Source organism: Festucalex cinctus, chromosome 15 (genome assembly GCF_051991245.1).
Source record: "Festucalex cinctus isolate MCC-2025b chromosome 15, RoL_Fcin_1.0, whole genome shotgun sequence".
Taxonomy (NCBI): domain Eukaryota; kingdom Metazoa; phylum Chordata; class Actinopteri; order Syngnathiformes; family Syngnathidae; genus Festucalex; species Festucalex cinctus.
This window is the reverse complement of record NC_135425.1, coordinates 14,177,468-14,194,068: the sequence shown is the minus strand read 5'-3', so window position 1 is coordinate 14,194,068 and position 16,601 is coordinate 14,177,468. Positions and strand designations below refer to the sequence as shown.

Here is a 16,601-nt window from a genome sequence, read left to right as displayed (position 1 = left end):
GACAGCATTTTTTTAATGATGCAATTATTTTATTTTTTTGGGAGATCTAATGTTTCTTTTTTACAGTGATAGATTTTCCCATGGCAGTTATGACGACAGACCAAGGTGAGACCAAAAACGTCCTCTCGCACCTTTTCTTCAGTTTTAACAATGTGAATGCTCATCCTCTTTGCATGTGTAGTGACAGAAGAAGCCGCGGAGGAGATCGCTACGACAGCATGGTGAGTGCCGCCGCCATTTCTGCATTTTTTTTCCCCGAGAACAAGAGGCGATCGGAATCCCTCGTCTGAGCGTAGTACAACCAGAGTAGCCATGTACGCTGATGCTTTTTTTTTTTTTTCGTCTGAGGCCCGTGGTTGCCTGGCAACGTTCGTCTCCTTGGTTGCCTCTCGGCAATCAGAGTACGCCGGCCGGAGATCTGCCGGGCTAGTCGTTCTTGCGCAGCTTCCTTACAAATTTATAATAATTAATCCGTGACGTTGTCGTTGGTAATTGGATTGTGCGGATTAATGGCGTCAAACGGAGGCCAAACGACTGCGACCGTCAGATGCGTTCTTGACTCACTGTTGACTATTCGAACATGACATCAACCAAGGGAGGTTAGAAGAATTCAGAATATTCTGCCAGAGATTCTCCAATCCCTTTGAAAACAATATTTAAAAATTAACACTTGATATTTGCCTATACCAATGCAATGGGATTATCAAGACAATATTGCAAGATGCATTAATGCATCCTTTTTGTTGACTCAATCGCACAACTTTAAGCAGAACGCCAGTTTCAGCCAAGTGGGCGTCAACCATTCCAAGATCCTTAAAAGTTTAAGACTTGACCCACATACAATGTCTATATCATAAAGTTATACAATAACGGGGACGTGGTTATACAGCGGGAGACTTGGTTCCAAAGTTCAAGTTGTGCCAGAGAGACTGCAGGTGTGACATTTCAGGTCAACAGAGTGTGAAACATTAATAATGTGTGTGTGCCCACATCCACTTGGAACGTTTCCAGACCCTCACTTGGTATAGTTATTTAATCGAGTGAGTCTGCTTGTCAGAAATGGTGTATAAAATGAATATTAAGATGACTGTGAGCATGCCATCTTTGCGCTGACACTAAACCAGATTTTCCTTCTCTCCTGTTGCTGAAATAGAGTGGAGGCGGTTATGGTGAGTCTCACCATTTTTTTGTTAATTCTGTAACACTAAAACGATTTAATTTTTTTTTTTTGCGGTTTCTATATTGTGGGTTTTAACCTATTGCGGTCAAGTTTGAATAAACACTAGCTAATTTTGAATTGTTTTGTTTTCTATTTTGGCGACTTGAAGACAACAATTCCTGGGATCACTTTCATTCTGGTGAGTAGGGGAGAAAAAAAAAAACAATACATACTGTAATTCACATATAAAAGACACTTCATGATTGGCTTTCCAGGTGGCCGTGGTTCGTACAGCGACATCGGAGGGCCCGTCATCACGACGCAGGTCACCATCCCTAAAGATGTGAGTGTTCAAAGGCGGCGGGAAAAAAAGATGTGGAAAAGACACTTGTGGTGAAATTTTGTGGCCGTTTCCCAGCTCGCCGGCTCCATCATTGGAAAGGGCGGCCAGAGGATCAAGCAGATCCGCCATGAGTCTGGTGCGTCCATCAAGATCGACGAGCCGCTGGAGGGTTCGGAGGACCGCATCATTACCATCATCGGAACGCAGGACCAGATTCAGAATGCACAGTACCTGCTGCAGAACAGGCGAGTGCCTCCCAACATTAAAAACTGTCAAATTAGTCTGAATAATTTGAAAATGCTTACAAAATTAAATGTGGAATTTCTGAAATGAAATTTCTCAGGTGTAGATAAACAAACTTGAACATAAAACACATTGAGGTTAACCCAGGCCCGAGAGACTATTTAAAAGCCCTGATAGGTTCTGCTGTTTTGGCTAGCCAAGTTGAATTTTTCTGATTTTCTGATTTGTTGTTCTTTCGTCCCCCAGTGTGAAGCAATATTCCGGTCGATTCTTCTAGGACGGAAGCAAAACGAGTGAACCCGTGCCCAATATTTGCTTCATTGCTGACATTCCTCAGTCGTGGATGGATCAGTGCTACCGTATCCATCGAAGCTTCTGGAAAACCGTAAAAACAAACAATAACCCAAAAAAAAGCATAATAACCTGCCCCACCTGTGCCGGTGTTGATTATTTTGGAGGACATGATATCATTAAAATATATTTTATTTACCTTAGTGTTGTTTGCATTACAGTGCAGTAGGGGTGTGAATTGCCTAGTACCTGACGATTCGATTCGTATCACGATTCACAGGTCACGATTCGATTCGATACCGATTAATCCCGATACGAATTTATAAGTCGATTGTTGCGATTTTTTTCCATTCAAATTTAGAAAATACTATCAGTAAATTTGTACATGTACACTGTAAGATTTGTATGAATATATTTATCTAAAACTTGAGGCTTATAACCGTGAGCCACTGTACACAAACAGTTTGCAATCTGTTTCACATTTGAACAGCATTAAAATAAAAATATTAAGGCTTAATGTGCCGTTCATATAACATTCTTCCATGCTCAAGGTGTGAATCCTTTAAAAAAAAAAAAAAAAAAAAAAAAAAAAAAAATCGATTCTGCCGATTATTGAATCGATTCGAGAATCGCGCGATGTAGTATCGCGATATATCGCCGAATCGATTTTTTTTTAACACCCCTACAGTGCAGCATGCAGCTCTTTTTTTTTTTAAGACGAGTTTTTAAATGAAGTTTCACACGCATTTTCTGTCAGAGGAAATGAGCAGCAGTTAGCTTAGCATTATTGACAGACCTGTCTAGCGTCGCTATTTTTTGTCAACCTCGTGACAATTTTAAAATGAAAATGGTTAACTGTGACAATTTTCTTCATAGTCTTGCAGTTTTCCATCTTTTTTTTTCTTCCATATTTTAATGTGCACGTTTTACTATAACTCTAGAAGGATGTCACACTATGCTTTGAAGTTTGATGAATGTTTGATACTTTTAAAGAGATTTTTACATTTCTTTTTTGCTGTACAAATTATGTATATAATATTCACATCCAGTTTTTTCCTCTCTTGCCAAATGAATGCTTTGATATTTAGTTTTGGTTTTTTTAAGTGTTTAATGTATTCTTGCATTTTATCATTTTGGTAGTGAGTTTATAGCCATTTGTAGAATGTTGGGAAATGACTCGCTTTTTGTGTATTTGTGATTGATATCGTCGGTAATTACCAAATAAAGGTTTGTTTTTTTCCCAATCAGTAAGTTTTGTTGACTTAAATGTTTTTTTTTGTTTTTGTTTTTTTTTGGCTGTGCTTTGCTAATTCAGGGCCAAAACAGCTTTCTATCATCAATGGGAAAATGAATTAACAGGTTTATCAACATATTTTGCAGAACTGTCCAACAGTTAAACCTCATAAATAGAGGATGGGTGTTTTACCGAACAATGATCCGAAACATAGAAGCAAATCAGCAGAATGGCTTCAGAAGAAGAAAATGCATGTTCAGGAGCGGCCCAGTCAGTCCTGACCTCATCCTGATTGTGATCCTGTGGCATCACCTCAGAGAGCTATTCACACCAGGCATCACAGGAATTGAACAGTTTTGTAAAGAGGAATGGTCCAAAATTACTCTTGATTGTTGTGGACGTCTGACCTGCAACAGGAAATGATTTGTAGGGGTAATTGCCCAAAGGAGGTCAGACCAGTTCTCAAATCCTCGAGTTCACTTCTTCCTCCATGCCCTGTGAATTTTATACCTGTGAAAAGATGACACATATTTTTGTGAGGTATACCGACTGTTTGTGGTTTATGATCAGACTACATTTTATGACCATTTATGCAGAAACTTGTCGAAGGTTATTGAAGTGAATAAATGTTGAACTTCACGCATACTTTTAATTTAGTATGCAGCAACATTTTTTTTTTTTTTGTAAACTCAACGAATTAGCTTTTTGCCGGAATGTTTTTATTTAAAAAAAAAATACATTTTTAAAAATTTAGATATGCAAAAAAAAAAAAAAAAAACCTTTGAAATATGTTAATGGTATGCAAGAAAACTTGATTTTATTCACATCTATCGATTCTAATCTGCATCGTGATACCAAATTTGTTCTGGTAGTTAAAATATCGCGATACTCTTGTGTCACATGTCACATCCATCCGCAACCAGCAGGCTCGTTTATTACAGGAAACGAGTTACAGTAATGTAATAGACGAGAACTCACACGCTTTCTCATCACCAGAGAGAGTGAGGAGCAGTCCCCTCTTCTCCCGGTCACATGCGCCATCCGCGCAGGGCTCCTTGGCGTGATTGAACCAGTGCACACCGTCACAGCGGTAGGACGGAGACCTACACTCCGCGTTCAAGACCCGAAAGCCGGCTGCAGAGTGTGTTTCTCCCCCTTCCTCCTCGACAAGACTTGGCTACTTTTCGAGTTCAAAAATGGATTTCATGTGGTCATGAAGTGAAACTCCGCCATATTCGGCATATCCACCACGCCCGCCGACAGTCCCTAAAACTTCTCCGCTGACTTCATTTAGCACTAAAGTGTTGCAATAAGGTAAAAAGTCAACTTTCCTGAGTTATCTTGTGTTTCTCGGTGAGCCGAGTGGATTCCTGGTTGTTGTGGTTGTTGAAACCCCACCATTCTCTCCTCCTCCTCTCCCGAGCTTAAACGGCATCATGTTTTTGTCCGTGCCCAGGGAGGCGACGCCTGAAGCCGGGCACGATGACTCTGATGGCGGCGGGGGCTTGCTGCCTCAGCCCGGAGGCCAAAGAGGCTCGGAGGATCAACGACGAAATTGAGAGGCAGCTACGCCGCGACAAGAGGGACTCGAGACGCGAATACAAGCTCCTCTTGCTCGGTAAACGAACCCGCACTTGACAACACAACAAATAAATATTTACATATTTTTGCGTAGTGTTTAGAAAGCATATAATTAAGTTTGTGCACCGCATTTGATTACACAATAGTTTATAAATGTCACGTAGACAGACGAACGCGCGCAGCCGCTGTGAGTGTACGTTATTAAAGTGAAAAACAAAACACAAAACAAAACAAAAAAAAAAACAACCTATTTGTCTCCTCCACCACTTTTTGGTACCCTTCTCTTCTATTGGGTTTAGGGCCTACTGCACTTATGGTACATTGAGGTTAGCATTCACTAAATTCAGATACAGGAAATTAAAGTTGCGGAATGTATAAGCTATGTTTTATTATTTTTTGGAACCCTTTCCTTGGGGTACCTACCAACCACAGTCTGACCACCCTGGGTGCTGGTGGCATTACGGTAGCTTAGGTGGAGTTCACAACACACACTTGACTGGTGTTGAAAGCTTGGAAAGGTACCAAGGTACAAGTGTTTGGTCATTGCCAATTTTTGGAATGCTTTCAAGTATGAAGTTGACCAAGTTCAGGGACTGGCATCAAAGTTACTTTTTGGAACTCATTCTGTTGACGATTGAAGTGTGGTTGTGTCAGACGGATATCCAAAGTTGTGCTTTAAATTAATGGAGGGGTACCAAAAAGTTGTAGAGGAGTCTGCCACGTTTTGGAACCCCTGTCTTAGGTTTCCCCTCATTTTAGTTGGGTACCTCAATTACCAGTTTAGACCCTTTTTCCTTTTATTTTTTTGTATGTTATCAACTATAAATTACGGAACCCCTCAAACACTGAGGAATGTACTAATTTTTTTAAACCGACTAGATGATACAAATTTTTCTAAAACTACAGACCAAACATAGCGGCATGATTCATAAAGGAAGACGTTCCAACATAGCTCATCTGTATCCATTTTTGGATACCCTCTAATGGGACACAGATTCAGTATTATTATATTTTATTTTCCAGGCACCGGCGAGAGCGGCAAGAGCACCTTCATCAAGCAAATGAGGATTATCCACGGCCGAGGCTACTCTGACGAGGACAAGCGGGCCTTTACCAGGCTGGTGTACCAGAACATCTTCACTGCCATGCAGGCCATGATCCAGGCCATGAAGACGCTGCAGATCCCCTACAAGTACCAACACAACAAGGTAAGAGAGGCACACGCGGGAGCTTTTATCGTCCGTTTATACAATGACTGCTGCCGGGTGGGGGTGGAGGGATGGGGTTCTGCGTTGTGTTATCTGCAACAGCTGAGCACTTCTGGTAATTTGCGGCCATGTTTAGTTTCGCCGTCCTGCTGCCAGACATTTGCCAAAGTCGGTATTCAGGGTTTGTGCTGACAACCGTATTAAAGTATTTTCCTTATACAGTCAGACCACGTTTATTGTAAAAGATCTTTTGTCACACTGCATCAATGGAATGGCCATTGTTGTGCTGCTGCTTTGGCCACCTTAAATAAACATGGAGTAATTGCTGAACCAAACCATGTTATTTCTCTGCTCTGTGAGAATGATTATTATTGCAGCTTCTTGCTCTTAATGTTACTTCATCTACATTTATTAGATTAGACTTGTTTTTCTGGCTATCATGATGTTTTTTTTATTTTTTTAATTCTTTTTATTGTAAGATTTAGAGTTTTTTTTTTTCTCATATTTTGACTTGATGCTGTAGCTACTATTACTACTACTACTACTACTACTATACTACTGCTACTACAACTGAAACTACTTTCAACTACTACTTGCAACTTAATTCTCTGCAACTTGTGACTGTTGTAAAATTAGGATTTTGTTGGAGTATATTTATGACTATTTTTGTTAACAAAAAAAACATAAAAAAATGCCCTTGCTCTGATAAATTTGCGTTGTTTTTTTTTTTTCTTTTTTTTTTTTTTTTTGTAAAATTAGAATTTTTTTGTTTTCTCCCACCATTTCTTGCAGCAACATTGAACCTTCTATACAATTGCATTATTGTTGTAAAAAAAAAAAAAGGCTTTATTCTTATTAAATTGACATACAAACTTTTTTTGGCTGTAGTTTTTCTAAAAAAAAAAAAAAAAAAAAGTGTTGTGAAATTAAGACTCCGTAATTTTGACGTTTTTCTTGTAAAATTATTTTTTGCAACTTTATTCCTTTCCATTGTCAGAATTATAACTACCGGTAGTTATATTTAAAATTGCACTTACAAAAAAAAAAATTTTTCTTGCTGTAATAGAACTTCTTAAAAATAACTTTTCTTGTTTAATTGAGACCCTTAATTTTCTAGCGTTGAGTATTCTCACAACACGATTACCGTTTTTTATCTGCCTAAAATAACAAACAATAACAAACCTATAATTTCACGCAGTATTTTTTTCGAGTTGTGGTACTAATAGCCATTTGTAGATGAACCACACACAGACCCACATTTCTTCACACGTGAGCGACAAACGTGAATATTTAATGCAGGCAGTGACCGCTTTTTAATCACTCCAATTAGCTCACCCACACAAGCACACAGAGCACAAGTTCCAGGTAGACACCAGGAAAGTCCCCAGGGGAGAAGTCACAGTAACAGAGTCTGAATCAGCATGTGTGTGTTGTTGAAGTAGTAAAATAGTAAAGGAAAACACTGAGAGTGCACATATTTCATATACTGGATAAGTGCTTGGCTAGCGCTAACTCATGCTCATGATGAGTTGCTAATTATTACATGAATAAGTCATTCATAATCAATCCCTTTGAAATGGTAGCAAAAGGAGTGTTCAGCTTAACAGTACTAAAACGATAAACCAGTTGTATGGTAGCCATTTTGTCCCTTTGCCGACGTTTGTTTAGCCAGTTAGCGTTATTGCGCATATCGAGATAAAGGTGAAGGACAGGTCCACTGCTTGACTGATTAATTTCAAAATAATTAGGGCTCAGCTAACAAATATTTTGTTATACTGAATATTCTATTGAATAATGGAGAGATTTTGGGGAGTGGGGTAAAGACACATCGGAAAGAAAGTAGCAATTTTACCGGCTAAAACATATTGCTTAGCGGCTAGCTGCTAGCCACTAGCCGCTAATGCTGGCAACCATTGTCTTGATGGTGCACATCAAATAAACGAGTATCAGAGGTAGGTAAATTTAGCTATTCAAATGACTTCTTTGTACCAACTGAAGTGGTACGTTATCTAAAAGTTGAGCTCTTCAAATTGAATGGACGAGTGCCAAAAGTACCAAGATGATTCTGTGTAAAAGACTTTGAAAGAGGCTGAAGATAGTTGAGCCATACTACAATTTTGAGAAACTTTATTTTGGGTTACAAACAAAATCCACACCATGAAATTGTAAGAATCCGAAGTAGGAATGTTTCGCCTGCAAGAGGCATAAAATGGCTCCGAAATATCCTCTTTCAGTGCTGGAGTAAAATGGCGTCCACCTGCCCGTGCGTTGACGGGCAGTATTTGCTGCCAGGCGGAGAGGCGTCTCATTAACGGTGGCCAAAGATTCTTGGAAGTCATCCGTCGGCCAAGCCCAAAGAGATTACCTCAACGAGATTTTACCCGGAACTCTCCAGCGGCGGCACTTAGGCTGCCTGCTAAATGCATTTCAACGGAAGCGCTCGATGTACTCCTGCTGCGATTAGCTGCCAAACATCGAAGACACACGCACACACAGTCAGAGGCGTTTCTTCTGTGATCGTCCTGCTCCACGTCCATGTTGTTTTTGAGGATTTCGCTGTCCACTTGTGAGGAAGTTTTTGTCATGAAGAAAAGGAGGTCAACTGCAGTTTTGACATGTGCAGTCTTGCTTGTGATTTAATTGGCCGCTCCCTTGCAAAAGCAGTAAAACAATACCCACGCAGGTCGCCACAGAACCACAGACAACTATTCATCGCACGACTGTGAAAACGTGTACACCATGGAATCAATGTGCTATTGATATGTTGAGGGACTGAATTTATACTGCACTTCCATCCATTTTGTGACTTTTTTTCCCCCATTTTGTGACAATGAATTAGGGATAGAATCAGCGCTGATATTCAACATTTTGACGAATATTGTCATGCTTATTAAAAAAAAAAAAAAAAAAGAAAGGAAAGGAAAGAGCTGGAGTTTGTATTTTATTTTATTTTTTTAATTTTTGATGCCAATATTTTCCCTTTTAGTGAAAATGATTATTGCCTCCAAATGTTGGTTATCGGCATCCTTGATTACCAATACGTAATCGGTATCAGCTCTAAAAAAAAACATATTCGTCGATCTCAACAATGAGTTAGAACAATTTTGGTAATTATCCTGTGTTTTTTTTTTTTTTTTTTTGCATGCCCTTGTCCAGGCCAATGCCAGTACTGTCAGCGAGGTGAACGTGGAGACGGTGACGACGTTTACAAAAGCGTACGTGGACGCCATCAGGAGCCTGTGGGCTGACCCGGGGATCCAAGAATGTTACAGCCGCAAAAGAGAATACCAGCTCTCCGACTCGGCCAAATAGTGAGTGTACTGTAAACAGATGGGATACCTGCTGAATACTTTCCATTGTTTTCGATGCCAGCCGCATGCATGGCGTCTGTGTGGGTACTATTTATGGATGATGTTTCAACAAAGTGCAGCGCATATATAAAAAAAAAATACATTTCTGACATTTTTGGAAATTTGATGGAAATATTGTAAATTTCTGCCTCTCCTTTATTTTTTGGACGTTTTATGATTATTTTGATTGCTATTTTTCTGGCCTTTTTAATATATTTTTTTTCTGAAATTTTTGGCAATTTTGTGGACATTTTATTGTAAATTATGGAATTTATTATTTTGTTTTGGGGCATTTTAAGGTTACCTTTTGAACATTTTCTTTCCTGCTTTTTCTTAAATTCATTTTCTGACTTCTTGGCAATTTTGTGGACATTTTATGGTAATTTGGGGGAATTATTTTCTTTTTGGACATTTTATGGTTACTTTTTAAAAGTTTTCTTTTCTGCCTTATTCAATTCTCTGACATTTTTAGGTAAATTTAAAACTTTTTCGTCTACCTTTTGTGTTTCTTTTCTGACAACTTAAAAGTTTGGACTCTGACATTTTTAAAAATATTTATTCAGTTTTTAAATCTAAATCATTAATTTATTTACAGAATAATTTATGAATATGAAAATGAAAATATATGTAAAGCAATATTAATTTCTACAAAACATTTTTAGAGATCCACAAGAGAGGGACTAAAGAGCCAGATGTGACTCCAGAGCTGCACTAAACATAACTTTTTTTATTTATGGTCAAAAAGTTCCACCTTTGTTTCATTAGACTACAATGAAATCTTCCAAACATATGGCAAAATATTTATATAATAATGATCTATCTCAGACTTATTTTTTAGATCACATCTGATATAGTTTATTGTAATACAGATTTATTGATTTGCTTTAAAAAAAAAAAAAAAAACCTGGGCATGAGGACCTTGAAAAAAATGCCTATTAAATCGCAATGGCAATATTGAGAAATTATTTTTTATATAATTTTTTTTGGAACATCATTCAGTGCTACTCAAAATAGACTTCACCTTTTTGCCGTTAGGTAAACAAAAAATGAGTAATCATTTCAGCCAGGTCATGGACATTATCCTTCACACAGGAGAATCTTTTCGAGACTTCCAATAATTGTGCTTTTGCTGAGACTCAGGCGAAGGCTGAAAATAGGCTCAATTATTGGTATGTGTTGTCTGGCTGAAGCTCAACTTGTTCCCCCTGATGCACATCTCCAGCTACCTGAACGACTTGGACCGCATTGCTGACGCCGCGTACCTCCCGTCGCAGCAGGACGTGCTGCGGGTCAGGGTGCCCACCACGGGCATCATCGAGTACCCCTTCGACCTGGAGAACATGGTGTTCAGGTGAGCGCGCCGCCTCGGCTGTCCGTGGGAAAAAGCGGGTCGCCACAATGTTTTTTTTTGTTTTTTTTTCCTCCGCCGCAGGATGGTGGACGTGGGCGGGCAGCGCTCGGAGAGGAGGAAGTGGATCCACTGTTTTGAGAAAGTGACGTCAATCATGTTCCTGGTGGCGCTCAGCGAGTACGACCAAGTGCTGGTGGAGTCGGCGCACGAGGTGACGTCCGGCAGTGTGCGCCATTGGCCTGCAGGGGGAGCTCTTTAGTCACTCTCTTTGGCTTGTTGACTGCTCCATCCTGCTCCTACCTTTTTATTATTTAAAAGTATTCTCTTTTTGAAGAATCGTATGGAGGAGAGCATGGCCTTGTTCCGGACAATCATCACCTACGAGTGGTTCGAGAAGTCCTCGGTCATCCTGTTCCTCAACAAGATTGATTTGCTGGAGGAGAAAATCATGCACTCGCATTTGGTTGACTACTTTCCTGAATATAACGGTGAGCAAAGGAAGTGGACAGGCATTCAATACTCAGTTTATCTTTAACTTTCAAAACATGGCAGCAGGAACAACTCGGATGAAAATTAACTTTTTATAACAACTTTACAGAAAGGAGACATTTAACTGTGAAAAAATAAAGTGTATTAAATTGATTCGGATGACATTTTAATCACAAAAAAATATATATATTTAATATTGTTATAGACTGATACTAATATGGTGAAAAGTTACCAGGTCAACTCAAACCCCCCCAATTCCAAATAGTTGCTTTTTGAGCAGAATATAATTTTAGGTACAATATTGATTTAACTTTGTTGTGCCCTATATTTCAATTGAATACCGTAATTAGTTAAATGGATTTATTTTGCCCTATGTAAGCACAATGTTAATGTTGAGGCAGTACCTAATGTCACAAAAGCTTACAAAAAATATTGTATATACTTTTTAGTAATAAAACCACTACATCACTTTGCTGCGATTGGCTGGCAACCAGTTCAGGGTATACCCCACCTACTGCCCGAAGCCAACTGGGATAGGCTCCAGCACCCCCGCAACCCTTGTGAGGAGCAAAAAATGGATGGGATACTTCACTTTGATGAACACTTAGTACTACTACTGCATTTTGATGTTGATCATTGAGCTGGTATTTGGAGAGACTCTTATTTTTATTTTTTTTTTTTTTATTTTTTTTTTTTTATTTTTTTTTTTTTAGGTGGAACCATGTGCTTTTATTATACAGTTATTTAATTTATATATATATATATATATATATATATATAGGGGTGTGAATTGCCTAGTACCTGACGATTCGATTCGTATCACGATTCACAGGTCACGATTCGATTCGATACCGATTAATCCCGATACGAATTTATAAGTCGATTGTTGCGATTTTTTTTCATTTAAATTTAGAAAATACTAATCAGTAAGCTTGTAATGTAAGATTTATATGAAAATGTATTATTTATTTATCTGAAATTTCAGTCTTATAGAGGTTGTAATCTGTTTCATGTTTGAACAGCATTAAAATAAAATATTAAGGCTTAATGTTCCGTTCATATAACATTCTTCCATGCTCAAGGTGTGAATCCTAACCCGAAGTCAGACGTTTTGTTGAATATTTTTCCATTAAAAATGGAAGTTTAAAAATCGATTCACACACACACAAAAAAAAAAAAAGGCAATGATGATAAGACGTTGAATCGGTAAGACTACCGAATGAACAATTCTGAGCTCTTAAAAAAAATAAAAAAATAAAAATCGATTTTTTTTATTGAATCGATTCGAGAATCGCGCGATGTAGTATCGCGATATATCGCCGAATCGATTTTTTTTAACACCCCTATATATATATATATATATATATATATATATTCCTTTTATTATTATATATTATATTTGTATATATTATTTATTTAGTTATTAGTTATTTTAAGTCTTAGCAACGCAAAAGACCATAGGATGCTAATGATTCTAACGCAGGGATGGGCAATCTCGGTCCTCGAGGGCCGGTGTCCCTGCAGGTTTTTGAGGCTTCCGTTTTCCAACACAGCTGATATATGATCAGCTCATCAGCAAGCTCTGCATAAGAGGGATAACGATCTCGTTGATTGGAATCAGCTTGTGCTGGAAAACGGAAACCTCAAAAACCTGCAGGGACACCGGCCCTCGAGGACCGAGATTGCCCATCCCTGTTCTAACGTATAGCATCTATGTGGCAGTGTTATAAGGCACCGAGTATTTGAAGACAAATTGTATCAACACATGCAGACAGGGTTTTAATTAGTCCAATTTTATAGCGTGCTATTTTCCTTATTAACATTCTTTCCATTGATGGTTGGGTGCCAATTTTGGACCACAAGGTTGGAGCTCCACAAATGTGTGTCAAAATGAGGGCATTCCACTGATTAATTGAGTAATAACATGCATGTGAAGGTTCACTTGGGGTCGCCATCTTTCCAGTGTACTCTAATATTTTTTACTTTTGAGTATGCTTGCCTTTTAAAGTATATGTCTTGCTTAGTGAGAGTAAAAAGGTTGCGAGTTTGAATATACTGCTACTACCTCAGAAAAATGAAAAACGTCACTTTTAAGATGCTTCAAATTTGATTGGTCCCCACTCCCCTCGTAGGTCCGCAGCAGGACGCGAAGGCGGGCCAGGAGTTCATCCTGAACATGTTCGTCAACCTGCACCCCAACCGCAAGAAGCTCATCTACTACCACTTCACCTGCGCCACAGACACGGACAACATCCGTTTCGTCTTCCACGCCGTCAAGGATCATATCCTGCAAGGCAACCTCGAAGACTACAACCTGGTGTGAAGCGGAGGTATGGCGTCGAGGGGGGTCTGCGCGGTGGTGGGAGGAATGCTTGAAAAGCCTCGCTATTTGACCACTATGATGCAAGATGGAGGCAATGGAGCACCCAAATGGCGGTACTACTGATGCAGTCAAACCTTTGATCATTAAACTGCCGCCTGAGTTGACGAAGCGTACAAGGATCTCGCCACGTGGCGGTCAATGGATTACTGCGTGTGGGCTGATTTCGGCACGGGTGCGAGTCGGTCACACTTTGAACACACTTTATAGCTCGTGTGTGCCTCGAAAGAGAAGCCAGTATGGAAAGCATTTATTCCTTATCAGTGATATCCAGTTGAACAGGGGGAAGTCGTGTCAAAATATAATAATAATAATAATAATAATAATAATATCATCTATATTTCCCCACTAATCTAAACAGGGTATCTTGAATTAAGCAGTAAAGTACACCCATTTTCATCTGTCAAAGGGTGCACCTATTTTGACGTTCTACTGCCACCTGCTGTTGACAGAAATTGATGTCAAAGAGCACCTGGTCATAACCAAACCCAGAAAACAGGTACCGGTACATACTGTACATACATATACTATGTCTTACACACGGACCTTAAGCTAGACATCAAGGATATGACATAAATGCTCAAACGGCTTTCCCTAAGCCAGTCGTAATCAACACTAATTGCACATTTGACCTTTTAGGCCTTCACTCGTTTGCACACTTGAGTAACATTGTGACACCATTTTGAAACACTTAGTGTGAATGGGCATTTTTTTACTTTTTTTTTTTGTTTTTTGTTTTTTTGTTGCTATTTTTAGCGTATGCACAGCATAAATTTGTATTTACCACACACACAAAACATATAGTTGTGAGAAAACTGTTGTAAAGTTGTGAAAATAATGCAAATAATAATGAAAATGTTCTAATATAAAAATTGTATTATTCCAAGAATTTCATGATTTTGGGGGTCTTTATGTAAGAAAAAAAAAAAGTCCTATTTGAAGCGGGGAATGTAAAGTCAAGTCAAGGCTTGGGATATTTCAAATATATTTTCAAATATATTCTTGTAAAATTTTATTCTCTTTAAATGGTTACTTTATTGATTGACAGTTTTTCCCCTCATAAAATGACCTTTTTCTCATACAACTATTTTTTTTTTTCTAAAATTCTGTTTTTTTTTTCTTGGAAATTTTGTTTTTTTATTGTCATGAAATTACCATTTTATTGTTGTGAATTTTACCATATTTCTTAAAATATTTACATTTAATTAGTGCTAGCTGCACAAAAAAGTTTTTAAAAATTGCAAGAAAACAGTCAAATTCATAATGTTTTGATTAAGAAAAATAATAAAATCACGTTATGATAATAAAGTCAAACTACAAGATTTTTTTTTTCTTTTTGAGAGAAAGACTTAATTTTAACATGAACAAAAACTTATTTAAACTGTTAAAAATGATCATATCACTCCAACTGTATTTGAGTAAAATTGTGATTTTGATCGTCTTCAAATGACTTTGTTAAAAATAAACAAATAAATAAATAGGACAACATTTTTTTTTCTCGTAATTTTTTTTTTTCCTCCTCAATAAATTTAGATTTTTTTTTTTTAACATTACATGACTATTTTCGGAACATTTATCACTGTTCTCAGATTGTGCACTTTTTTTCTCTAGATAGTATTTTGTGTGGCATTACGACTTTATTCTTGTAAGATAATAACCTACTTGTTCTCATTGAAATAGGCTCTATTACCACTATTTTACTCATTTACCACTTTTATTGCAAATTTTTTAATTTAAAACACCACTGTATTGTAGTGAAAAGAACTTTAAAAAAAATGTTTTTCTTTGTCAAAATGTTACCACTTCTATATTTCTCAAATTTACCAGTTGTTTCTCCTCTCAATATTACAGATTTTACTGTAAAATTGTGACTTTATAGTTAAATGGTGAGCCCATAAAGTTTGATTTGCTTCAGATAAATCTTTCTCGCAAAAATACCACTTTTCCTGTAACATTACAATTTGATTCTTGTAAATGACAGTTGTTCAAAATTGACCAGTTTATTATGATTTTTTTTTTTTTTTGGAATATCACATATTCTTGAAAATGAACTGTTTTTTTCCACAATATAACAACCTTTCTTATAAAATTGCCGTTTTTGTAGTTATGATCCTTCTCATAAATTAAAACTTTGTCTAAGATGGTGAAAAGTTACCGTGTCAACTCAAAGAATTTTATTTCTCACAGAAATCCGACTTTATTCTCCTAAAATAGTCTGTTCTTGTGAAAGTGCAATTTTTTAAAAATGTAAAATTATGTTAATTTTCGACTTTTTCATCAAACCAAAATTCTCTTAAGAATCACAAATTTAGTTTTGTGAATTCTGCCTTATTGTCCTGAAATTCTGACAAATGTTCCTGTAGAATGTAGTGACAAATCTCATGAGTTTTTACTCATAAATGAAGACTTCATTTTCAATGTATGGATTTTTTAAAGACTTTATTCTTGTAACATTTCAACTTCTTTTCAGTGTCATTTTTAGTCCACTTTTATGCACATTAATACATTTCAAAGGGAATAACAGTCTCTCTTTTTTCTTTTTGTTTTTGTTTTTTAAACAATGTAGTGATTGTATCAAGTTGCAATTTGTAATCTGCCAAATTGGCTGTGGAAGTGGATCCGTGATGTATTTGAACGCGCTCTATAAATATGACACGGTACGGCGATCGCAGTGGCGAAAAGGCTAAGCGCCGAGAGAAAAGTGTTAAATGTGTGTTAAATAACCTCTCAGGCATTAAATGAGTGCGGTCTTGATCTCAGTTGAAGTGCTGTTTAAATTGTTGCAGTCAATGAATAAAAGCTTAATTAGAGCAGATTGGTGGCGCCACTGTTTACATGACCTCTTGTCTTCTTATTAAAAATAATTGCAGACTAATTTATGCTTGAATTTCACTCACTGCAATTGATGTTTTATGCGGGAACCGTGCGAGCAAGCGTGTGAGATGATTTGAATAAAGTCAAAATGTTGTTAA

The 16,601-nt window shown here is 37.5% G+C and overlaps 2 protein-coding genes and 1 long non-coding RNA gene across 3 annotated transcripts in view; 2 read left to right on the top strand and 1 right to left on the bottom strand.

Moving 5' to 3' along the window:
• LOC144001912 (heterogeneous nuclear ribonucleoprotein K-like) overlaps positions 1–3,283 on the top strand; it is a 15,925-nt gene extending 12,642 nt beyond the window's left edge. Inside the window, 7 exon segments of the mRNA XM_077496564.1 lie at positions 67–105; positions 182–221; positions 1,154–1,169; positions 1,329–1,358; positions 1,435–1,502; positions 1,578–1,747; positions 1,992–3,283. Of these exon segments, the coding sequence (XP_077352690.1) occupies positions 67–105; positions 182–221; positions 1,154–1,169; positions 1,329–1,358; positions 1,435–1,502; positions 1,578–1,747; positions 1,992–2,022 (394 nt within the window). The 3' untranslated portion in view covers positions 2,023–3,283.
• On the bottom strand, positions 2,885–4,842 carry LOC144001919 (uncharacterized). Its single transcript, XR_013278633.1, has 2 exons — positions 4,249–4,842; positions 2,885–3,780 (listed from the first exon to the last, which is right to left on the bottom strand). It is a non-coding gene; the product is annotated as an uncharacterized LOC144001919 (long non-coding RNA).
• LOC144001913 (guanine nucleotide-binding protein G(q) subunit alpha-like) lies at positions 4,183–16,601 on the top strand. Its single transcript, XM_077496565.1, has 8 exons — positions 4,183–4,584; positions 4,727–4,888; positions 5,875–6,059; positions 9,216–9,370; positions 10,632–10,760; positions 10,842–10,971; positions 11,095–11,248; positions 13,382–16,601. The coding sequence occupies exons 2-8, from the start codon at positions 4,753–4,755 to the stop codon at positions 13,570–13,572; spliced, it is 1,080 nt and encodes a 359-aa protein (XP_077352691.1). The 5' UTR covers positions 4,183–4,584; positions 4,727–4,752; the 3' UTR covers positions 13,573–16,601.

Excerpts from the sequence above, each read along its gene's own strand:
- LOC144001913 (XM_077496565.1), top strand. The coding sequence starts at position 4,753 with ATGACTCTGATGGCGGCGGGGGCTTGCTGCCTCAGCCCGGAGGCCAAA. Across the intron at positions 4,889-5,874 it reads ATACAAGCTCCTCTTGCTCG|GCACCGGCGAGAGCGGCAAG; the intron begins GTAAACGAACCC and ends TTTATTTTCCAG. Across the intron at positions 10,761-10,841 it reads CTGGAGAACATGGTGTTCAG|GATGGTGGACGTGGGCGGGC; the intron begins GTGAGCGCGCCG and ends CCTCCGCCGCAG.